The sequence below is a fragment of the Spermophilus citellus genome, assembly GCF_964194105.1.
Source record: "Spermophilus citellus genome assembly, chromosome: 11".
Lineage (NCBI taxonomy): Eukaryota > Metazoa > Chordata > Mammalia > Rodentia > Sciuridae > Spermophilus > Spermophilus citellus.
This window is the reverse complement of record NC_138192.1, coordinates 27,947,496-27,973,330: the sequence shown is the minus strand read 5'-3', so window position 1 is coordinate 27,973,330 and position 25,835 is coordinate 27,947,496. Positions and strand designations below refer to the sequence as shown.

Sequence of the window (25,835 nt, the reverse complement as noted above, 5' to 3'; positions counted from 1 at the left end):
AAACAATTGCCTCTGCACAAAAATTTTTCTTCTGTGAGTAGGGACTTATACTTTGAATTTAAGAATTATTTTAAAACAAATTTTAACATCTTAAACAATTCTAGAAGATGTTAAAAATCTGTACTACAAAACCAGAATACCTGGTATTGCTATAATCTAACCAAAAACAATCTACTACATGCAAAACCACCACAAAGCACACTGTCTGTAGTGAAAACAGCACTATGCTTATAAAATACCTAAATTGAAATCCAATCTCAAAAATCACTAGACCACACTTAGTGAACAAAACTAAATTAGTGAACAAATTAGAACAAAGTGTTACCTTTCCTACACCCACAATTACTAAGTGACATAATAAGTACAACGAATTATATACAAAAAAAGGGTTGGGAGTGTGGCTTAGTGGTTGAGTGCCCTTGAGTTCAATCCCTGGTACTTCCCCCCCCCCAAAAAAAAATACACATAAAAAAATTAAAAAAGAATATTTAGGGCTGGAGATTTGAGATACTAGGTTCGATCTTCAGCACCACAAATACAGAATATATATATATTCTATATATATATACACACACACATATATGTATATATGTTAAGGTATTGTGTCTATCTACAACTAAAAAATATTTTTTAAAAATTATTCACAACATAGCTCTTTATAATACAGCAAAATAAATATTAGCTGAAACAAATCAACACTGTATAGATAAGAGCAATGATATCACTACTCATATGCTTACATGAAATTTAATTTGGCAACACCATCATTTAAAAAACAAAGGAAGCAAAATCAGAGTACTGAAAAAGATTTACAAAGATGACCAATTTCAGAATATTCCTAGTCAAAAATTATAAACAATCAATATTGGGCAGCAAGAAGTCCAATAGTTTTTGTGAAAAATTCGAAGTTATTCTCTTTTGGGGAGGGCAGGGGAGAGTACCAGGGATTGGCACGCAACCCACCAAGCCACATCTCCAGCCCCTTTTTTTGTATTTTATTTTGAGACAGGGTCTCAATGAGATGCTTAGCACGTCGCTTTTGCTAAGGCTGTCTTTGAGCTCACGATCCTCCTGCCTCACCCTCCTGAGCTGCTGGGATTACAGGGGTGAACCATCACACCTAGCAACAATAGAATTTTTAGAAGAAAATGTACATGTAAATCATCGTAAGCTTATAATACACACAGGTTGTTGGTAGGACACTAACAGCATAAGCAGCCAAAGAAAAAGTAAATGAATTAGATTCCATTAAAATCAAACACTTTGTGCAAAGAACACTCAAAAAAGTTGGGGGAAAAATACAAAATAAGGAAAATATTTGCCAATAATACATCTGAGAAGGACTTGGTACCAGAAAATATGAAGAACTCTTATAATTCAAAAGTAATAAAGGCAAACAATCCACTTAAAAAGAAGACAAAGGACGTGAATAGACATTTCTCCAAAGAAAATATACAAATATTTGATAAGTGCATGAAAAGATGCCCATGTCGTTAATCATGAGGAAAATTCAAATCAAAACCACAATGAGATAACCACCTAAAACTAAGATAGCTAAATGAAGAAGAAGGGTTCGGTAGAAGGAGAAACAGCAAACACAAATATGAATAAACTGACATGTTGAAAACCTCAATACAGAATGGTGTGAACACAGTAGAAAACAGTTTGGCAATTCCTCAAAATATTAAATAGTTACCATATGACCCCAAATTGCACTCCCAAGTACATATCCAACAGAAATGAAAATAATGTTCACAAAAAACTTGTTCAAAAGAGTCCAGAGCAGCATTATTTATAACAGCCAAACAATAGAAGAAATAAAACCCAAACAAAATGTGGTATATTTACAATGGAAAATTATTCAGACATAAGAAGAAATCAAGTACTAAGAAATTCAAATACAAGACACGGATGAACCTTGAAAATATTATAAGTGCATTTCCAAATTTAAAAGGCTACTAGCCAATCGGCAGCTTGGGAGACTGAGACAGGAGGATAGCAAGTTCAAAACCAACCTCAGCAACTTAGCGAAGCCCTCTGCAACTTTGCAAGACCCTGCTAAAAATAAAAATTAAAGGGCTGGGGATATGGTTCAGTGGTTAAGCACCCCTAGGATCCATCCTTAGTACTAAAAAAAAAAAAAAAAAAAAAAAAAAAAAGTGCAGGGGACTACTAGCCAGGTTTGGTAGCACCCACCTATAATCCCAGCAACTCTGGGCAACATGGGCAATTTAACAAAATCTTGTCTCAACATAAAAAAATAAAAAGACTGGGGATATAGCTCAGTGGTAAAGCACTTAGGATCAATCCCCAGTACAAAAAAATTTTTTTTTAAATTTTTAAAAAAGGTTATATGATCATTTACACAAAATTTTCAAAATAGGCAGATCCACACAGAAACATCAGTGTTTGTCAAAGGCTATGGAGAGAGGTGAATTGGGAGTGACTGGTAATGTATACAGGGTTTCTTTTGGGTGTGACAAAAATGTTCTGGAATTAGATAATGATAATAGTTATAAAACTCTGAATATACTAACACACACCTATAATCTCAGCAACTCTAGAGGCTAAGGCAGAAGGATTATAAGTTTCCAGTAAGATTGGCAGCCATTAAGAAGTCCAACAACAACAAGTGCTGGCGAGGATGCGGGGAAATGGGTACACTTGTTCATTGTTGGTGGGACTGCAAAATGGTGCAGCCAATTTGGAAAGCAGTATGGAGATTTCTTGGAAAGCTGGGAATGGAACCACCATTTGACCCAGCTATTCCCCTTCTCGGTCTATTCCCTAAAGACCTAACAAGAGCATGCTACAGGGACACTGCTATATCGATGTTCATAGCAGCACAATTCACGATAGCAAGACTGTGGAACCAACCTAGAAGCCCTTCAATAGATGAATGGATTAAAAAATGTGGCATTTATACACAATGGAGTATTACTCTGCAATAAGAAATGACAAAATCATAGAATTTGGAGGAAAATGGATGGCATTAGAGCAGATTATGCTAAGTGAATCTAGCCAATCCTTAAAAAAGAAATGTCAAATGTCTTCTTTGATATAAGGGGAGTAACCAAGGACAGGGTAGAGACGAAGAGCTGGAGAAGAAGAATAACATTAAACAGGGATGATAGGCGGGAGGGAAAGTGAGAGTTAAGGGAAACTGCATGGAATTGGAAGGTGAGCCTCAGGGTTATACACAATTACATATAAGAGGAAAGGAGGAGTAGGAGAAAAATTATATAAGTGGAAGAAACGATTTATAGTAGAGGGGATGGAGAGAGAGAAGGGGAGGGGAGGGGAGGGGAGGGGTGAGGGGACAGTGGAGAATGGGATAGACAGCAGAATACATCAGTCACTAGAAAGGCAATTTGTAAATCAATGGAAATGTAACTGATGTGACACAGCAATCTGTATACGGGGTAAAAATGGGAGTTCATAACCCACTTGAATCAATCTGTGAAATATGGTATATTAAGAACTATGTAATGTTTTGAACAACCAACAATAAAATAAAAAACAAAACAAAACAAAACAAAACAAAAAAAAAGTGACTTAATTTGGATTAAACAAAAAAAGATTTGGTATCCTAGGTAAAACCAATTATTTACTAATTCATCCATGCTTTCTCTCTTCCCTTTAATTGTCCTCCAAACCATATCTCTAGGAGATAATTCTTCTAAACTATCTTCTCCCTCTGTTTACTACTGTCTTGACCTTAATATTTCACTTATACCACCAATGTGTTGGTATTAACTCTTCCTGACTTTAGTCTCCACCCATTCTCAAAAAACCTATGCAATATTTTCTACATAAAACCTTTTGAAGCAAAACATAACCTCCCTGATTGAAAAATATTTAATTCCAATTATTAGAGAATAAAAATTGCCAATTATTTCATAATCTTGGTACACTGATGGGATGAAATGGCCACTAATCCACCCTCCAATTTTACCATCCAATACTACTTTCTTTCAAACACCCTTTGGTGAAATCCTAATACAGAATTGAATTCTTTGAACAGCCTCCAACTTTCTACTGTTACATGGTATTTTCTCACCTGCAATGTACAAAGAACAACTGTTTACAGACACAAAATCCAGAGTTCAATCCCTGGTACTTCCCATCTAAAAAATACACATAAAAAAATAAAAAAAGAATATTTAGGGCTGAGGATTTGAGGTACTAGATTAGATCTGAGGACCACAAATAAAGAATATATATGTATATATACATACACACACACATAATATATACACATATACATATACATATATAAAGGTATTGTGTCCATCTACAACTAAAAAATATCCTAGTCCACTCACCTTAATTTACAAAATACAAACTTAACACGTTTGTTACAGTAATTCATAAGCTCGTGTGCCCCAAAACCAAGCCAGTGGTTTTTAAAAACAGAATCCTAAGTTCCATCTTCAAAGATTTTCCTCTAGTAGTTCAGTTTAAGACTAGAATTCACAAGAACTGCAGGTGATTCTAAAGCAAGAGGTAAGTTTCAGATCTCAGAAAATCACATGAAATAAAGAATGCAGTAAAAAAAAATGTAGCTTTCTAGCACTTAAGACCATCCTCAGAAATTTTCCATTTCCATTCCCTTAAGAGAACTTTCAAAGGTTACTCACTGCTACTTGTGCAGAATCCATAAATCTCAAACCAAAATAGTCACTTTCAATAAGGTCCAGGTGATACATAATCTGATCAAACAGCTCTTGTCCTTTGGCTTTTTTCTGAAATGGCAAGAAAATAAATCCATCAGTAAGTAGCTTATAAGGTCAAAAGGACTAAAAAGGTGATTTTAGTTATACACAATGTCTTACAGAAAGTACAATTTACCACACAAAAAGTATTATGATACAGCAGATAATTAGTAAAATAGTATAGTTTCCCAATAAACCATTTGAGGCCAAAAGAAAATTTGTGATCTATATGTATTTTCCTGGAGAATACCTTCTTACCAACTAACAAATATTACCTACTTTGAAGTACAAATATTTATACAAAGTTATGTGTTTATAAGGAGAAATTATTGTTCTGTCCTCACAATTTTCTTTTTTGGGATGCTGGGAGTTGGACCCATGGCCTATCACGTGGTAAAAACACATTCTACCACTGAACCACACCACCAGCCTTATCTTCTCAATTTTTATAGATTCTAGTTTAAAGGAGTCAATAATACAAGTGAAAAAAGAAAACAGAGCACATAACTATAAATCATACAAAACTAACCATACCTGCAAACAAATTTTAGGAAAAAATCAGTGACTAGAATTATCAGTGAAGGCTTGATGAAAAAAAAAAATCAGAAACAAACAAGAATGTGGAAATGGCAGGGGGATAGAAGGGAACATGAAAAATTTGAAAATTACTTTGGGGATACAGAAGACACCAAATAATGAGGGTAATAGCAAAGATGATGTCTGAAAAATGAACAGATAAAATGTGGTCTCAGGACCACTGAGGGTTCCCAAGACCCTTTCAAAAGATCCATGAAGTCCTAGGATTCCCCTGAGATATTCCAATCAAAACAACCAACATATTGGGGATGCTGAAGATGTACCTCAATAGTAGAGTACTTGCAAGGCCCCCAATACTGGGGAGTGGGGGGTGAAGGAGAACCCACATTTTAGGACTAGGAATATAGCTCAGTGGTAAAGCACTTGCCTAGCAGAGACAAGACCCTGGGGTTCAATCCCAACACTGTAAAAAAGAAAAAGCAACATACTACAAAGCAGTACTATTACAACACAGTATCAGACTCCACAGTCAGGCACTGTGGTGCGTACCTATAATCCTACTTCAGAGGCTGACGCAGGATGATTCCTAGTTTGACACCATCCTGGACAATTTATTGACACTCTCTCAAAAACAAAAGGGAGGCCAGGCACATGGTGCATACCTGTAATCCCAGCAGCCTGGGAGGCTGAGGCAGATGATCACAAATTCAAAGTCAGCCTTAGCAACCTGGCAAAGCCCTAAGCAACTTACTGAGAATCTGACTCAAAATAAAAAATAAAATGGGAGCCATGGGTATAGCTCAGTGGGAGAGTGCTTGCCTAGCACATGTGAGGCACATCCTCAGCACCACATAAAGATAAAATAAAGGTAGTGGGTCCATCTATAACTAAAATTTTAAAAAATAAAATGGGCTGAGGTGTGGTTCAGTGGGTAAAGACCCCTGGGTTCAATCCCTGGTTGAAAAAAAATTAAAACAAGAAAAAGGGCTTGGGATGTAGTAGTGTTAGAGCATTTGCCTAACATATGTGAGGTCCTAGATTCAATCCCCCAGTAAAATAAATAAATAAATAAGAAAAAATTTATTAAACCAGACATGAAAAAGATTTGTAACAGCATTAATACAATGCCACTCTAAGTTCTCAGTTATTTTGGAAAATATTTTTCATGAAAACGTTATTACTTGTGTTAACATACAAGGGGTATGTTACTGCTATTTGAAATTAACAGCTAATTTTTAAAAACTTCTAATAATAGTTACCTTATTAGATGTTACCTTAATAGTGACCTTACTAGAAGTTACTTTATTAATAGTGACCTTATTAGAAGTTACTTTATTAATAGTTACCTTATTAGAAGTTTTTAAAAATTAGCTGTTATTTTAAAATAGCAGCAACATAACTGTTGTATGTTAACACAAGTAATAACATTTTCATGAAAAATATTTTCCAAAATAACTATCAATAGATATAAGCCACATAAGCAAAAGCACTAAGGGAAAACAATTTTCATGCACATTCTTATCTAGGCCTCTCCCATCTAATTCAAATTTGTGATTTATAGTATTTCATATTTTTAAAAAATATAGTTGGGGCGCTGGGGCTGTAACTCAGTGGTACAGTGCTTGCCTCCCAGATATGAGGTCCCAGGTTCGATCCTCAGCACTACATAAAAATAAATAAAAATAAAGAATGAAAAAAGAATTGAAACTAAGGATTTAAAAGTATGTGCGTGTGTGCGTGCATGTGTGTTTGGATTCCTTTTAGCATATTATTAATCTCTTTTTTGTTGTTGCTTCTTTCTGGTGCCTTATAGTTGTACATAAGAGTCGGAATCATTCTGACAGTCATACACATATGGAATTTAATTTACTTCATTTCATTCACCAATAACCCTGCTTTTCCTCTCCTCTCTTCCCATTCTCTACTGGTCTACCTTACATTCATTTACTTATGTTTTTGAAACCAGAGTATTACGCTCTGCTTTTTAATTAAGTTTATTATTTATATTTGTTCTGTTCCCCTTTTTTAGTGTAGTGCTAGGGATCAAACCCAGGACCCTAAATATGCTCTACCACTGAGCCAGACCATTTTATTTTGAGACAGGGTCTCACAAGTTAGGCATGGTGCACATGCCTATAATCCCAATGACAAGAAAGGCTGACTTCCAAGTCTGAAGCCAGTCTCAGGAACTCAGCAAAGCTACAAATGTAGCTTAGTGGTAAAGTTCTAAGAGCCACAGCCAAGGGGCCCCAGCAAACTTCCAGTGACAGCTGATAATTGGCTCACAGCCAGCAAACTTCTAGCTGCCAACTGATTGGCTCCTCCTACCCAATACTCATTGGGCTGTTTCTGTGCCCTTTCAGACCAAGGAGCCGCTCATTGGGGGACTTTTTTTTGGCTCCGCCCACGCAACCCAGCCAATCGGCCTCAAGAGCAGGAGGAGTGGGGCAGGTTTAGAGGCTTGTGGGAAGCCTGTGGTGGCAGTTGGGCTCTGAGGGAATTCCTGAAGAGCTCCTATGGTCTAGCCTGTGTTCTATAAAGTTCCTTTCTGCTTGATAAGTGGCTCCTGAATTGTGCCCAGCCAGACTGCAGGCAGTAAAGTGCCGCTGGATACAATCCCCAGGGGGTGAAAGGGAGACAGGGTCTTGCTGAGTTGCCAGGCTGGCCTCAAACTTGGAATCCTACTGCCTCAGTCTCTTGAATAGCTGTAATTACAGGTGTACACCAACATGAGCTCCTAAACTGATTTTTTAAAAACATCTTTACTTGGGTATTTGGTCACCTCAATTTATACATCTTACATGTGTATATAACATGTCTTATAGCATTGCTAGATTTGCTTCTCTGTTCATTTGAATTCTCCATGAATGTTTTTCAAGCAGGTCTTTGGCTGATTTTCTAAGGCCTTCTACATTTGAGAATTTTTTACTCATCCTTCACACTTGAATGATGACTAGAAATAAAATTCAAGGTTTGAAATTACTTTAAATACTCTTTTCAATACTTAAAAAATATTACTCTATTAATAGTCTTTTTGAAGTCAATACTGTTGAATATGTTAATTTGAATTTGTTCCTTTGTAATGTTACCTTGTTCACTTTTAGACTTTATATCTCATAGTCTTTTTTTGTGTGTGATACCAGGGATTGAACCCAGCAGGGGCACTTAACTATTAAGCCGCATCCCCAGCCCTTTTTGTATTTTATTTACAGACAGGGTCTCACTGAGTTGCTTAGGGACTCACTAAATTGCTGACACTTACTTGCAATCCTTCTGCCTCACCTCCCATGCTGCTGGGTGTACAGGTCAGAGCCACTATGCCCAGCTTATACGATAGTCTTAAATTTTACTGTACCATATACAGTAATTCTGAGGTATTCTATTTATTTGTTGACTATTGAGATGCTAGGGATCAAACCCAGGGCCTTGCATATGCCAGAACTATACATATACCAAGGCATTCTATGGTATTATATATGGATTTTTAAAATCCAAGAAGATGTTTCATCTTAAATTCTAGGAAATAAATATCTATTATTTCCTTAAACATTTTTCCTATTTTTCTGATTCCAAGTTTCCTCCCTAAGTGTTGGCACTTTTTTTTAAGTTGTAGATGGACACAATATCTTTATTTTATTTTTAGTGGTGCTGAGGATCGAATATAGGACCTCAAGTGTGCCTCTGCCACTGCGCTACAGCCCCAGCCTTAGCACTTCTCTTTTTTAAGCATACATTTATACAGTAATCCTGATGATTCTGTCTTATCCACTTTATATACATAATTTAAAGTTCAGAAAGATGTTCACATGTAACACTATCCTTTCCCAGAACCTGTCACCATTCCAATCAAACTATGCCCATTAAACAAGCACTCCCCCATTCTCTCCCCCACCCCCCAGATCCTAGTTAACTTATTTTCTATTGTCCATGAACTTGCTTATTCTGTATAGCTCATATAAGTAGACCAAATAATTCTTGGCCTTATGTTTCTAGCTTACTTAATTCATGTTTTTAAGGTATCACTCATGTGATGGCATGTATCAAAATTTCATTCTTTTTAAAGCCCAAAATTTTTCCACTGTATGCAAATATGACAGGGCAGCTCCTTTGGGAAGTCTTCCCACCCATACCAGAGACTGAACCCACGCCAGGCAAGCTCTCTATCACTTAGATACATACCTCATTTTTAAATTTTATTTTAATATACGGTCACATTAAATTGCCCAAGCTGGTACACTAACTTGATTTTCTGCCTTAGCCTGTTCAGTAGTTGTATTTCATCAGGAAGTTGTTCTTTGAGGTTACTTTTGCCTCTCCCTCTCTTTGCCCCTTTTAAGGTTCCTCCTCCTCCCTAATCCTTTTCAAAGAACTTTCCCCTCCCTTTTGCCTTTTGCTTCTCTAAAGAGAAGCCCTACCTATTCCACAGGCTCATGTCTATCTTTATGTTAGTACCACACTACTTTTGATTCTTATAGTTTTATATTAAATTTTAAAATCAAGAAGTTTGAGCCCCCCAATTTCCTTCTTTTTCAAGATTGTTTTGGCTATCTGGGTCCCCTGAGATTCCATATGAACTCAGAAAAGGTTTTTCTATTTCTGCAAAAACTATCATTAGGATTTCAACAGGAATTGCTTTTAATCTGAGTAATACCATCTTAACAATTATCTTTTTATCCTTTAACATGGACTATCTTTTATTTAAGTATTGTTTCATTTCTCTCAGTAATGTTTATAGTCTTCAGTGTGCAAATCTTTTGCCTCCTTGGATAAATGTATTCCAAGTATTTCATTCTCCCTGATGCTATTGTAAATGGAATTGTTAATTTCAGATTGTTCACTGCTCATGCACAACTATGCAACTAATTTTTTTTCTAATTTATCTTGAGATGTTGCTGTATCAATTTATTAGCTCCAATAGATTGTTTTGCAAAATCATTAGCATTTTTATATGTTCAATATCATCTTGAACATATCTTGCTTCTTCTTATCTAGATGTCTTTTGCTTCTTATTTTTGCCTAATTTGATTTTTTTTTTTTTAAAGGAGAAAAGCACTTTTATTGGGATTTCCAGAATACATTAGACTCAGGGGCTTTTAAGTCCTAAGTCAACATTAATTATTCCTCACAATCTACAGATTTTTTTTTTTTTTAGTTGTTGATGGCACCATGTATAAATAAATAAAATAAAGGTCTAAAAATCAAACCCAGTGCCTCACAGTATCCCAGCCCCCAGATTTTTTTTTTTTTTTTTTTAATCCTCAGACAGGGTTTAAATTGCTGAAGCTGGCCCTGACTTGACTCCTGCCTCAGTCTCCTGGGTTGAGGGGATTACAGGCATGCCACCAAGCCTGACTAATATCTACAAATTAAAGTGCAAATTAACTGTTCTTGCTTACAACTTTGTCTTGGTCACTTCAGCATTTTTCTTTTTTTAAGATGGACACACACACACACACACACAAAAAAAATAAAAGTCAAAAAAAAAAAAAAAAAAAGATGGACACAATATCTTTATTTATTTATTTTTATGTGGTGCTAAGGATCAAACCCAGTGCCTCATATGTGCAAGGCAAGCACTGTACCACTGAGCTATAACCCCAACCCCTCACTCCAGCATTTTTATGTTTTAACTTCCTAATAAGTCATGCCTCTGAGCCTTCGCAAAATGCATTTCTTTCTGCTTAGAAGGTTCTTTATGCTCCTAATAAACTCTTGACTCTTGTGTCTCAAGAATCAAAACACTGGTGTGGCTCAGTAGTGGAATGCTTGCCACACACATAAGAGGCACTGGGTTCAATCCTCAGCACAACATTTAAAAAAATAAATAAAGATATGTGTCCATCTACAACTATAAAAAATATTTTGAAAATTCTTTTTTAAGTTAATGATTTTCCTTTATTTTTTAAGAAGTCGGGAAGGAGAACAATCAATTTGAAAATGATTTCTTTTTTGAAAATTCTTTTTTTCTTAATTTTTTTAGTTGTTGGTGGACACAATATCTATTTTTATTTATTTATTTTTTTATGTGGTGCTGAGGATGGAACCCAGGGTCTCACGTGTGCAAGGCAAACACTCTACCACTGAGCCACAACCCCAGCCCTTGAAAATTCTTAAAAAAAAAAAAAAATTGAAACACTGGGGCTTGGGTTGTAACACAATGATAAAGTGTGTGCTTGGCCCTGGGTTCAGATTAGTGAAAAATAAAGAAAGACAACACCTGTGTTGCCTTCCAGTTATGTGACAGACTGGATCTTCCTTCCTCCATATTACTTTGTACCTGTAATTCTGGTTAGTATAAAACCTATGTAAAGGCTCAGAGTTGTAAAGTGGCTCATCAGTTTAAGCAATGGTAAAAAGATCTTATATGGCCAGTCTGTAGATTACAGATGTGAGATTCTTGATTCCAGGGCCAATATTCTATTTATTTCTATATACTCTTTCATGTTGTAGCATTAAAATTGGGAAAAGTGAAAACACAGACTCACTCAGCTCTCATTGACTATAAGTCCATTTTTCAGCTGCCTCAACACCAGAACTTGCTATTTACATTCTTCTGTTTTCCTCCTAACAAATTATTTCAGGTCACCACCTCTTTCAGACCCAGTCCTCTTTGTATATTCTTTTATACAGATTAAGAACATCTTTGATCAGCTTTCTTTCTCAGCAGAACATATTCCTTCTTGAATGTCGCTCCCTCCCATCTCTACCTGTGAATATAAAACCAATTCCTAAAGAACATCATTAAAACAAACTCAGATCTTCCCTACCCAGCCATTCTCTAGCTGCTGTGCTATTTCCCTCTTGGTAATTCCTCATTTTCTCTCCATGTACTTCCTTAAACAACTAATTAATATTTTAAAGCATCTACTATGTGCAAAGGACTATGAGAAGTCCACAAAACACAACTGTTTCTAATAATTCCTTAAACCTTCTAAAACAGCTTCTAAAAGTACTCTCTGAAACCTTCTTGATTTCCATTCTATTAACACCCTCTTCATGATGGCTCACTTACTCTCATAATCTTCCACACAATTTATATTACCCCATCCAGCAAAGTTAAAACTATGTTTTACTCATTTCTAATTTTTATTCCTATGCTTGTACTGGGAATTTCTTCCTCTGCAATCTCACTGACAGTGTAAGTTTGAAACCCCTTCATCACTGCTTTTTATCCTGTAACAAATCAAGCATACCACCTTTAAATTAAACCTATACCATTTTTATGTTTCTTAAAAACTAAAAAGCTTGGGGCTGGAGATGTGACTCAAGCAGTAGCGCGCTCACCTGGCATGCGCAGGGCGCTGCGTTCGATCCTCAGCACCACATAAAAATAAAATAAAGATGTTGTGTCCACCGAAAACTAAAAAATAAATATTAAAAAATTCTCAAAAAAAAAAAAAAAAACCTAAAAAGTTTAAGTGGAGTTAAACAGAAATACATAAAATTTGGTTTTTTTGTAAATAGTTTTATTGAAATATAATTCACATACCATTTTCCATTAAAGTATATAATGAATTTTTAGAATATTCACAGATATGAATAACTTCACCGAAGTCAATTTAAGAATATTACAATGCTTAAAGTAAAGATACAGTATAAAAATTAAAAAAAAAAAAAAAAAAAAAAAAAAAAAAAAAGAATATTGCCATCACCTAGGTTGGGCCTGGTGGCACACACCTATAATCCGAGTAACTCAGGAAGCTGAGGCAAGAAGATTCCAAATTAAAGGAATTTTGGCAAGAAACTGTCTCAATAAAAAATAAAAAGGACTAGGGGGATATAGTTAAGTGGCACCATGTGCCATCATGCCTGATCAAAGAGCTGCAGATCAAAGAGCTGCACATGGTATGACGTAACGGCTCAACTTTATTTTTTCTCATGTGGATAACCGGTGGGCCTAGAATCATTTGTTAAAACAATTATTCTTTCCCCATTGAATGCTCTTGGCACCCTTATAGGGGGGTGTGTGGGGAGGGGGAAATCAACTGACCACAGATGGATCGATTTACCATTCTGTTCCATTGATCAGTCTATCCTTATGCCAAAAGCACATCATCTTGATTATTTTTGCTTTGTTGTAAGTCTTAAAATTGGGAAGTACTGGGCTGGGGATGTGGCTCAAGTGGTAGCGCGCTCGCCTGGCATGCGTGCGGCCCGAGTTCGATCCTCAGCACCACATACAAACAAAGATGTTGTGTCTGCCGAAAACTAAAAAATAAATATCAAAAAATTAAAAAAAAAAAAAATTGGGAAGTACTTAAAAAGTGAGTATTCTACTTTTAATACTGTTTTGGCCATTCAGGGTCCCCTGCAATTTCATATGACTTTTAGAGTCAGCTTGTCGATTTCCACAATATATCAGCTGGGATTCTGGCGAGGACTGCACTGAATCTGCAAACAGTTTGAAGTATACTGTCATCCTAATTACTTTAAGTCTTCGAATTCAAGAATATGAGATGGTTTTCATTTACAGTAATCCCCTTATCCTCAAGGCAAATGTTCCAAGACCCTCAGTGTATGTCTGAAACCACAGACAGAAAAAAAATCTTTTTATGTGATTTGGTACTATGTATACATACCCAGTGTAAAATTTAATTTATAAATTAGGCACAGGAGAGAGTAATAAAAATAATAATAAAACAAGAAAATTTTATCAATGTTATAAATTATCTCTGGAATATTTCACAATATTTTTTGACCATGATGACCACAAGTGACTAAAATCATAGAAAGGGCTGGGGATGTAGCTCAGTGACAGAGTGTCTAGCATTCATGAGGCTCTGGGTTCAATCTCTAACACAAATATAAAATAAAATCACAGAAAAAAAGCCACAGGTGAGGGGGACTACTATATTTAAAAGTGTAACTATACATGGCCTGTATAATTTAAAAGCTTTGACATTGCTATCAGTAAAGTATGTATATGAAAATTATTATCTATTGATTAGCCAAATATTTTATTATTGATATAACAGTTATTGATATAACACATATTGATTTAACACTTAGAAGATGCAAATTTTTATACAACATATTATTTACTTGATAGACATCTAAACTCTCAAAGGAATTCGAAGAATTTACTGCAGCATTTTAAAAGAGAATTTAAAAATCAAAGAGTTAAAAATTTCTCTCTGATGTCTCTGAATCACTGAAAGGTATTCTTACTATATTTAGTTGAAAAAGGAAGAGCAGAGAAAAGGGAGAAAGTAGTTTCCCCAGTTTTCAAAAGGAAGGAGAGCAGGAATAAGAAAATAATCACTACTACCTGTAACCCCATGATTCAAGAGGCTGATACAGGAGGATTTCAAATTTGAGGCCAGCCTCAGCAACTTGGTAAAGCCCTAAGCAAATAAGCAAGATCCTGTCTCAAAATAAAAAATTAAGGGCTTGGGAAGAAGCTGTGGCAAAGGATCCCTGGGTTTAATCCCCAGTACTCTCACTCCCAACCAAATGATCAATACCACTAGTATACATTAATTCAAAGTCCACCAATTAAATTTTTCTATGTAATCATAGAGTTTGAGAGTAGCCCAGTGGTAGAGCACCTCCTGGGGATGTAACTCAGTGGTAGTGTGTCTGCCTAGCATATGTGAGGCTCTGGGTTTGATCCCTAGCATTGCAAAAATAAATACTCAACAGATAATCCCTTATATATTACCTGGGCAATCATCTTAATTCCATGCTGGCTAGCTATAATCACTAGTGACCCTAATCCTAATAGGAAATGAATATGTGCTTCATTCAATTTCCAAAATCAATTCTAAATCTCCCAGAATCACCCAGACTAGTTGAAAAGCTAAATGAGAAAAAACAAAAACTTACATTTATTTTTTAAGAAATTAATAATCCTCTGACCTACCTTTTCCTTTAGTAAGATGGTTTTATTTGCAAGAAAATGTCCATTTTATACTCAAGCAAGTATCTAGAGTTACGTTACTAACTTTAAGATTTCACCAGCAAGACTAAAAAGGCTATTGTTCTGGCTGGGGTTGTGGTTCAGCGGTAGAGCACTCGCCTAGCATGTGTGAGGCACTGGGTAAGATCCTTAGCATCACATAAAAATAAAAAAAATAAAGGTTTTGTATCCAACTTAAAAAAAAAAAAAAGGCTATTGTTTTTATTCCATAAGGACTCAAATCTAAAATTCTGGCTGTTTCATTGCAACTGCCAGGTGACGAGCCAGCTAGTATTTCTGGACTTGATCAAGCATCACATACACCTTACTGAGTATACCACACCTTAGGAAACTATTCTAGACCAGTCACTAGACATTTATTCCACTACTTTAAAGTCTAGTGCTGTTTCTCTTCTATAAGACACTGCTTTTGAAAAAAAGCTTTACAAATTCTCCTAGTACCAACCTATCCATCAACAGTCCTGCAAGTTCATACTTCAAACATTAGGTAATAGGAAACCTTTTCCAGGAACCAGTAATCTCAAGCTTTTCACATATCTAATGATATTTTTATGGATTGGTACACAAAACTCAAGATTCTTATCAAATGGGATAAGAAGTTAACATGAGAACTATCTTCAACTATCTCATGTTGGAATGTCTCTCAATCCTTGAGAAGCCCTTATAGAAAGAAAACTTTCCTTTAAGTTTTACAGAATCGGGGCTGAGGATGTGGCTCAAGCGGTAGCACGCTCGCCTGGCATGCGTGCGGCCCGGGGTTCGGTCCTCAGCACCACATACAAACAAAGATGTTGTGTCCACCGATAACTAAAAAATAAACATTAAAAATTCTCTCACTCTCTTTAAAAAAAATTAAAAAATAAGTTTTACAGAATCAAAAATGTACAGACTAATATATAAAAATAGCAAGTACACATAATGACAACTCCAAAAAACTTTAAATTTCTTATCATATTCCAATATTTTTAAATGTATAAGGTATGGCTGGCATTGTAGCTCAGTGGCAGAGTGCTTGCCTAGCAAGCATGGAGGCCATGAGTTTAATCCCTAGCACCCAAAAAACAAAACAAAAAAAAATGTGTAAGGCACATCCCCAGTACATTTCAAATTATTTAATTAATCTGAAAAGTCTTTAGAACAAACTATCTAATTCCTTAAACTCACCAAGTTTAAGGGCTTTCAGAGCCCACTTAACTAATGTAGCAACATCTAGGCTATATATATAGCCTTGCCTAAAGAGACTTTCGAAATTGAGATTCAGGTATATGAGTGGGTACTAAAAAAGTGTGGACAGAGGAAAGACATCAAAGGACCACCCATGAATCTATGTCAAATCACACAACATACATAAAGTTTTTGAATGAAGAACAAAGACACTTGAAAGAGATCTGGTATTAGTAAGTAGTTCAAAAAGAAACTCCAATGCTTCCCACCGGCCTTTTAAAGCCTGTGAATTAATGACAATGCATTTGGAGATGGGGGGGGAACCACCAAAAACACAAATACAATTATAATATCCTTTTCTGAAATAAAGATTGGTTCATTTTTTAAAAATCTATAATGCAAGGTACTTTGGGAACAAAGAGGCAGTTAGAGCTTAGTGGTATGAAGAAAGTTCTTTTTCTCACTTCATTTCATTAAAATTTCTACAGGCACACAAGACTGTAGAGAAGTGTCCGTTTTGTTTTAAGGAAAGCAAGAGGTTTCACCAAGTGCACTACTGAACTCCTGTAATCCCAGCAGCTCAAGAGACTGAGACAGGAGGATGGCAAGTTCAAGGTTAGCCTCAGCAACTTAGCAAGGCCCTAAGTAACTTAGTGGGACCCTATCCACCCCCCCAGACACACACAAAAAAAAATTTTTTTAAAGAACTGGGGATGTAGCTCAGTGGTAAATCACCTTTGGGTTAAATTTCCAGTGTGCACCCTGCCCCTGCCAAAAAAAGTATTTGGAAAGTATAAAGAACTGAAAGTCATATAGTACACATGTAAATTTGACTATGGTTCCCAAAGACACTCATTGCTTTAATAAATGCTTAACAAGGATTGTAAGAAATTCATTAGATTATACTATCTACAGTTATCATCAAGAGCACACATGAACACGCACAGGTTAATCCATACCAATAACCGCCCTATCACTTAAATGTTTCAGGTTAGTACTCCAGAGGAAGTATTATTCCAAGTATTTTTGGTCCAAGATTACCTGATCCATGTACCCAAACATTAAAGTGCCTGATGCATACTAACCCAGACTGTCTAATTCCCCCCAAAGTTATCATCAACAGAAAGCTCAAAGAAAGAGAGACAGTAATCTTGTATAGAATTTGCAAGCTCGGCAAAACCCACATACCGGCAAGTCCACGCTAACATCAGTGCCATCCAGGAGGGACACCCGACATGTGATGATGGACTTAGAATCTCCAGCTGCAGGGATGTGTGTGGCAGCTCTCTGTGCTTCTCGGAGTCGTTCCTTCTCAGCATGTTTACGCATTGACCGGCGCCCAAGAGTTCTACGGAGGAAGCTCAGCATTTTTGTCACTATAAAACCAGAGAGAACAAAATCATCAGGAGAAAAAATACACTCCACCCAACTTGAAGTGAAATAAATATTTAGTAAAGTCCTATGAATACTATTTTGAAAAGAAAAATAAAACTAGCTACTTTTTACACATACATCAAAAAATCATGTTGTATATATTAAATATAATTTTGCCCATTAAAAATTAGTTTACTTTTGGGCTGGGGTTGTGGCTCAGCAGTAGAGCGCTCGCCTAGCACGTGCGAGGCCTTGAGTTCAATCCTCAGCACCACATAAAAATAAATAAAGGTATTGTGTCCAACTACAACTAAAAAATAAATATTAAAAAAATAATAAGTTTACTTTTAAAAACCCAAGTTTTTAAAGGCACATATAAGACAGCCCCATGGCTTGCAGTTTTCTAAATTTACTGAACTTTCAAGCTGATTTGGCAAGGAAAGGCAAACATTTATAAAATTCATCAAACCCCTGGATCAATAAATTATATATGTACAGTAATATCCCCACAAACATTGGAAAATGTTAGACAGTACCAAGTTATAGTTTGATGATCCAACAATTCTGAGAAGTTCCATTTCCTTTCTAAGCACTTATGAAAATAATCACCTACTTTAGCTAAAATATAAGCATAATTCAAACACCATATATTATTAAATATTCTATTTTTTTTCTTTCTTTTTGTTTTAAAGATAGGGGTCTCACTATGCTGCCCAGCCTGATCTCAATCAAACTAGAGTCAAGGGATCCTTCCATCTCATCTCAGTCTCTGCAGTGCACATGATACCATGCCTGGCTCTACAGAATGTAAATTACTACCTAACAAACATTTATGTCATATTACTTTAGTTACTTGTTTCCTTATCTCTACTAAGAACATTAAGGTTAAACAAAAATAGTTAAAACAGATGTTAGTAATTTTAAAGATACAGTACACTATATTATGTTTGAAAATACCAAATAGAGGGCTGGAAACACCATAAAAACAAGGTCAAACCTTGCTTTATATGCTTAAAAAAAAAGTCAACTTGCTAACCTAATGTGCTTAATTTTCACAACAAAGAATTTGAGAATAAGTATATATAAGTAAACCAACAAAAGATTATTAATTGCAGAAAAAATAAGTTGCACAGAAAATGCAAATAATCACAATACACTATATGACTTGGCTACTAAAGTTCATGATCAACACTAAATATTGATCTAATCATAACTACAAATTGCAACTGAGGAGATATAGTTTATATTGGAAATGCCCAAAGAAATACATTATAAAAACACACATTTGAACACTAACCAAAGAACTTCAGCCATTTTTTGTACTGATGTTTGATTTTTAAAAAGGTCCTTATCTCTTAGAGATACATACTTAAATATTTACATAAGGAAAAGATGTTTTGCCTGGTATTTGGATCAAACTAACAGAGAAGGGAATTAAGTCCTGAAAGAGATGAAACAAATTGGTCAACAGCTATTGAAACTGGGTCATAGGTATGCGGGGGGTTCATTACACTCCCGTGACTCTTATATATGTTGAATTTCTCCATAATAAAAATTTTTAAAGGAAAAATATGTTCAAAATGTACTGCAATTTTGTGTTTCCTAGGAAACTAAGTGTAAAACGATTTTTCTTCCATATTATCCTGACACCTTAAAAAACTGATTCACTACACGAGTTTGCCTGTTTTTAAAAAAAAAAAAAAGTTTTCAGATTTAGAATTTAAAAATTTTTTTAAACAGAGTCTCCCTATGTTACTCCCAATTCCTGGATTCCCACCTCGCCTCCTATGTAGCTAGGACTATAATTTCTTAACAGGTGCCACAACTCCCAATAAATTTAGAATTTTAATATCTTCATTTTGAATGATAAAACACAGAATCAGCAACAGTAAGTTATTTTTACAGGAATATGAAAGTGCCTCAAAAAAAAAAATTACAGATGCACTAAAGATTTAAAGTGAAAAAGAAATGAAAAGGTACTAGTACTTGACATGGTAGGCAAGCAAGCACTCTACCACACAATCTAAACTGCCCAGGCTGGCCTCAAACTTGAGATCCTGCCAGGACTGATGGCCCACACCTGTAATCCCAGCTCCTTGGGAGTCTGGAGACAGAACTGCATATTCAAATCCAGCCTTCCCAAATTTACAAGGCCCTGTCTCAAAATAAAAATAAAAAGGACTGGCAATATAGCTCAGTGGTAGAGCACCTCTCAGTTTAGTCCCCAGTACTGCAAAAACAACCAAACACGGGCTGGGGTTGTAGCTCAGTAGTACAACGTTCACCTGACACGTTCAATCCTTTGCACCACATAAAAATAAAATTTAAAAAGGTATTGTGTTCAACTACAACTAAATCAAAAATATTAACAACAACCAAAAAAAAAACCTTCGTGATCCTCCTGCCCCAGCCTCCCAAATAGCTAGTATTATGGTTTATAGGTATATACCACCATATCTAGCTAGTGTGAGGAGCTTTTAAACAATCTGAAAAAAAATTTTTTTTGAAGGATTAATATGCAGTTTAGTGAACAACTATTACAAATCATTTAGATAAAAAACACAATTTTTTTTAAATGGGCAAGATAAGAAACAAGGCTTAAAAGATAATAAAAAAAGATTCCTGGCCAGGGGCAATGGCGCATGCCTATAATCCCAACAACTCAGGAGGCTAAAGCAGAAGAATCACAAATCTGAGGCCTGCCTGGGCAACTCAGACACTGTCTCAAAATAAAAACTAAAAAATGGATTGAGAGGCTGGGGATATAGCTCAGTGGTAGTACTTGCCTAGCAAGCACAAGAATCTAGATTCAATCCCCAGCACCACACACAAAAAAAATAAATAAACAAAATATTTAAAAAGGCTGGGAACTGGGCATGGTAATGCACACCTGTAATCCCAGCAGCTCGGGAGGCTGATGCAGGAGGATTGCAAGTTCTAGGGCAGCCTCAACAATTTAGCAAGATTTTGCTTCAAAATAAAAAAAGCTGGGAATGTAGCTCAGTTGGGTTCAATTCCCAGTACAAAAAAAAAATCATAAAAGATATTTACATGGCTCAGATGTGGTCTAGTGGTTGACTGTTAACCTGGCATGCTCAAAACTATGGGTTCCATCCCCAACACCAGGGGGAAAAGAAAACTTTGTAAAAGACATGCTCAACAAACCTCAAAAATCCATATTAGAAAGTAAGATAGGGCTGGGGATGTGGCTTCATGGTAGAACCTGCTTAGAATGTGTGAGGCACCGGGTTTGATCCCTAGCATGGGGGAAAAAAATAAAAGATAAAGCTGGGCACAGTAGCCCATGCCTATTGTCCCAATTGGTATGAGGGAGGCTGAGCTGGAGGCAAGATGGGTTGGAACCAGATGTTCAAGGACAGCATGGGCAATATAGTAAGCCCCTGTTTCAAACAATCAAAAGAAGATATTGCTTGTCATTAAAAGACTTAAAGTAGTCAATGTTTAAAAGGCTGAGAAAAACAATCACTTTCATAAACTGTCTTCTTTAAATATGGTTTTTAAACATGCTGTTAAAAAATTTAATATGCGGGTTGGGGATGTGGCTCAAGTGGTAGCGCGCTCGCCTGGCATGCGTGCGGCCCAGGTTCAATCCTCAGCACCACATACAAACAAAGATGTTGTGCCCGCCAAAAACTAAAAAATAACGATTAAAAAATTCTCTCTCTCTCTCTCTCACTCTCTTAAAAAAAATTAATATGCATATCTTTGTATTCAGCAATTCTATTTCTGGTGGATGGCCAAATAAAACAGTAACTTATGTGATCTATTGTAAGATTAAGGATTTTTCCGGATATAAGTGATTTAGGAAATTTTAAATTATGTCCATCAGCATGTAAAGTTATGGTACATATAACAGTATACAATACAGTTATTCTTTTAAAAATACAGTTGACTTAAATATTGATAAAATTCCTAAGTGAGGGGCTAGGGTTGTAGCTCAGTGGTAGAGCACTTGCCTCATTCACGTGAGGCACTAGGTTCAATCCTCAGCACCACATAAAAATAATAAAATAAAGGTATTATAAAATGAGAAAATATACCCATTTGATTCAAATGTATGTCAAGATCATCGTATCCTCATGTGCAACTAATAAAAAAATAAAAAAGGTATTATGTCCAACTGCAACTAAATATATATTTTTTTTAAAAAAAATGTTCAGGGGCTGGGGATGTGGCTCAAGCAGTAGCACGCTCGCCTGGCATGCGTGCGGCCCGGGTTCGATCCTCAGCACCACATACCAACAAAGATGTTGTGTCTCCCGAGAACTAAAAAATAAATATTAAAAAAATTCTCTCTCTTTCCTCTCTCACTCTCTCTTTAAAAAAAAAATGTTCAGTGGTTTATAAAGAAAAATCTTTTTAAAAATTTGTAAGTGAAGGGGCTGAGATGTGGCTCAAGTGGTAGTGCGCTCACCTGGCATGCCTAAGGCACTGGGTTCAATTCTCAGCAGCACCACATAAAAAATAAAGATATTAAAAAAAATTTGTAAGTGAAAAATCAAACCAAAAAAAAGTTACACGTTATTATTCTACATTAGGGGGAGGACACATATGCATGCACACCTGCACATACACAGGGACTGGAAGGATATGTAAAGGTTCTGTCTAGATAGGGTCAATCTGGAGCTCATATGAATACACAAATGTGTCATTGAGCTTTTATCATTTTTTTAAAATAACTTTTGTGTTGTTTGCCTCTAATTCCAACTTTGCAGGAAGCTGAAGCAAGTTGATCACAAGTCCAAAGCCCGCCTGGGCAACTTAGTGAGACTGTTTCAAAACAAATTTAAAAAAGGGCTGGGGATATAGGTCAAAGTAAATAACCCCTGAGTTCAGGGTTCAGTCCCCAGTACTGAAACGTGTGTGTGTGTGTGTGTGTGTGTGTGTGTGTGTGTGTGTGTTCCAAATCGGGCACACTGGTGGTATGCATCTGTAATCCCAGCTCCCTGGGAGGCTGAGGCAGGAGGATTGCAAATTTGAATCCAGCCCGGGGAATTTATCCTGACTCCATCTCAAAAAAGGGCTAGAGATGTAGCTCAGTGATAGAGTGCTTGCCTAGTATGTGCCTGGCACGAGCTTCAATCCCCAGTATCACATTTAAAAAGAAAAAAAAAAAAGTTTCACTCTTTCCCCATCCCACACACACTTGCTCAATTTTTTTTTTAAACACTACAGTCAGTAAATTTTGTTAGCAACCACAAATCTGGACCTTGTTTCTCTCTAATGACAGTCCCCCACATACACTACTCCCACCTGCCTGCCCACTCTAGCTGCTCTCTGCTCTAGTAGTCAGCTAGCCCAGAAGTCTTGATTATGTTCATTAGTTGTTTCATCTTTCTGGAATAATCTTTTTCCATTTCACCTCTCTCTCTTTCTGCTCCTCCTTCAAGTAGTTATCTTCAGATTTACAGGTGAAATGTCTTTTCCTCAGAAAAGCACTCCCAGATTTCTGAGTCTAAATTAGGCACCCCTGTTGGTACTCAGGCATTTCTTTGTGTAATAGTAAAAAACATAATTGCTTAATTTTTTTTTAAACTGACTACTTCCCTACTAAGACACAAAGATAGGGACCTAGACAGACTTCCTCACTACTTTGATCCAACATACACCATGGCAACATGCATACTGGGCACACACTAATATGATACAGTGGAATTTCTGGATGGTAAAGTTTCAAAGAATTAAAAAAAAAAAACTAACTTTCAACAACAAGGGTTTCCTTTTGAATCTTAGAAATGCAAACTGAAGTAATCGTTTACCACCTGAATTAATAGAAGTTGCTTTAAAGCATATCCAAGATGAAATGTGTATACATATTTATGACTGGTGGCCACAACATGGTAAGTAATTGCTTCTTAATAAAACAATATACCAGGGCTGGGATTGTGGCTCAGCGGTCTAGTGCTCGGATTCTCAGCACCACAAAAATAAAAATAAAGGCATTGGTTGTATCCATCTACACCTGAAAATAAATATTTTAAAAATAAAAATAAAACAATATGCCAATTTACAGCAAATGCCATGAGGACATTAGCATTTTTGTCCCAGTAATCCCAGTTAAAAAAAAAAAATCGTCAACTAGTAATTCAACAGCTAGAAACTGCATGTATCGTTTTCTAATGAAGTCAGAGATTTAAAAAAAAAAAAATTAAATCCTGTGAGGGCTGGGATTGTGGCTCAGTGGCAGAGCGCTTGTCTAGCATATGTGAGGCACTGGGTCTGATCCTCGGTACCACATAAAAATAAATAAAATAAAGATATTGTGTCCATCTATAACTAAAAAAATTTTTTTTAAATCCTGTGAACTATCTTACTCCAAATAATCCACCTAAGGCACGTAGAGCTCAGCAACTGGTTAGTTATGTCAGCAACAGGGTTAATGGAACTGCGGGTTGCATAAGAAATGTAGTTATGTTTACTTTTCTCCTAATTCTTAGAAAAGAAAAAATTTGAAATTAGTTTAAAATACTCGCAAATAGAGCGATGTCTTCCAGCTCTAAATAGAATTCACCAGTCTAACCCTAAAAATGAGAGACCCATACAATTAACTTTACCCACCAAGGAGCTCATCATTAACACGACAAAAGCCGGGCGGGGGCGGGGAGAGTGCCTTCGCCCTTCCCAGGACCGGGGACACCTGCCTCGCATAACTTCCAAGTGGCGGAAGTTTTACTCAATACAATCAGCCAGACGCGTCCTTTCGGGCGTCTGCTCCAGGACCCCGACGGGAACTCGAGGTGTTTCCCTAGCCCGCGACTCTCCCCTCGCCGGCTGTCCGGCCCCGCGCCACTCCTAGAAGCGCAGTGCCCAGCGCCGCCCCGGGCTGGCTCGGCCCGGAGCGCGGCCGCCGGGCAAGCATTCACCCCGCCGCGCCGCGGTATCGCCCGAAACTCCGCCGCCGCCCCTCCCCTCCGGCCGGCTGCTCGCGGAGCCGGCCGGGCGGGGAAGGCCCGGGCAGCCCGGAGTCCCGGAGCGGCCCCTACCCACCTCCCGGGGACGAGGCCGCCCCGGGCGAGGAGGGGTCCGCGCGCCGGGAGAGAAGGGGGTTTTGCAGCCGGGGCCGCCGGGCCTCACGCTTACCTGAGACAGGGGACGACGGCGCGACGGCGACGGGGGCTCCGAGAAGCTGACGAGGGGGCGGCTCCTCAGGCGACGCCAAGAAATGGCGGCCCACAGCGCGAGCCCACCCTGTGCTAATCTCTAGAGGACCCCGGTCGCCCGCCGGCCCGCCCCTTAAAGCCCTTCCGAGCTCCGCCCTCGAGGGCGGGGCATTCCGCTCTCGAGGGCGGGGCGCTCCGCTCTTAAACTGGACATGACCCCGCCCCGGAAGTCAATCCTCCTGGAGAGGCTCTGGTCAAATCCGCGGCGCCGGACGGAGCAGAGCGGGAGTCGGCTGTCGCCGACCGAGAGCCACTGCCGAAGACGTCTGCGTATCAGATCGCACTCGCAGCGTGGGTGCAAGAAGGCGGCTGTCGCTACCTGCGCGACATCCCTAGGTGCCTGGAAAACTGGCTGCTAGATTATTCATTCACTCATTCGAGAAATTAACTGAGGCTGGGAGCGGTGGCGCACGCTGTAATCCCAGCCCTGTGAGAAACGGGAAGGAGGATCACAAGTTCGAGGCCAACCTCAGCAAGTTAGGTAGGCGCTACGCAATTTAGTGAGACCCTGTCTTGAATTTAAAAAATTAAAAGGGCCCAGTGTGGTGGTGCATTGCCTGTAATCCCAGCGGCTGGGGACGCTGAGGATCGTGAGTCCAAAGGTAGCCTCAGCAATTTAGGCCCCAAGCATCTCAGCAAGACATTAACTCTAAATAAAATATTAAAAAGGACTGGGGTGTGGTTCAGTGGTTAAGCTCCCTTGGTTCAATCCACAGTACAAAAAAGAAAAGAAAGAATGGATTTAGTGCTGAGGGTGTGTAAAGGGCATGCCTACCTGTGCACAAGGCAAGAGGGTCCATCCCAACACCGCAAAAAATGAAAAAAAAAACTGTAAATATTTACAAGTATCTCCTCTCCCCACACTTCTTAGGGATTAAAAAAGACTTAAGCCTCTGCTGTTTTTTATTATTATTATTATTATTATTATCATTATTATTATTGGCT

General features: G+C 37.4%; 1 protein-coding gene across 3 annotated transcripts in view; it reads right to left on the bottom strand.

Moving 5' to 3' along the window:
• The window catches only part of EPB41L5 (erythrocyte membrane protein band 4.1 like 5), a 114,520-nt gene extending 89,529 nt beyond the window's left edge, over nucleotides 1-24,991 (bottom strand). For 2 of the 3 annotated variants that reach the window (XM_081260423.1, XM_081260424.1), the window contains exons 1-3: nucleotides 24,811-24,991; nucleotides 17,524-17,711; nucleotides 4,641-4,745 (exon numbers count right to left, since the gene is read on the bottom strand). In XM_081260423.1, the coding sequence (XP_081116549.1) occupies nucleotides 4,641-4,745; nucleotides 17,524-17,703 (285 nt within the window). In that variant the 5' untranslated portion in view covers nucleotides 17,704-17,711; nucleotides 24,811-24,991. Of the gene's footprint in view, nucleotides 1-4,640; nucleotides 4,746-17,515; nucleotides 17,712-24,810 lie in introns of all 3 variants that reach the window. The other variant, XM_081260425.1, reaches the window with a different exon arrangement.
• Between the last annotated feature and the right edge of the window lie 844 nt (nucleotides 24,992-25,835).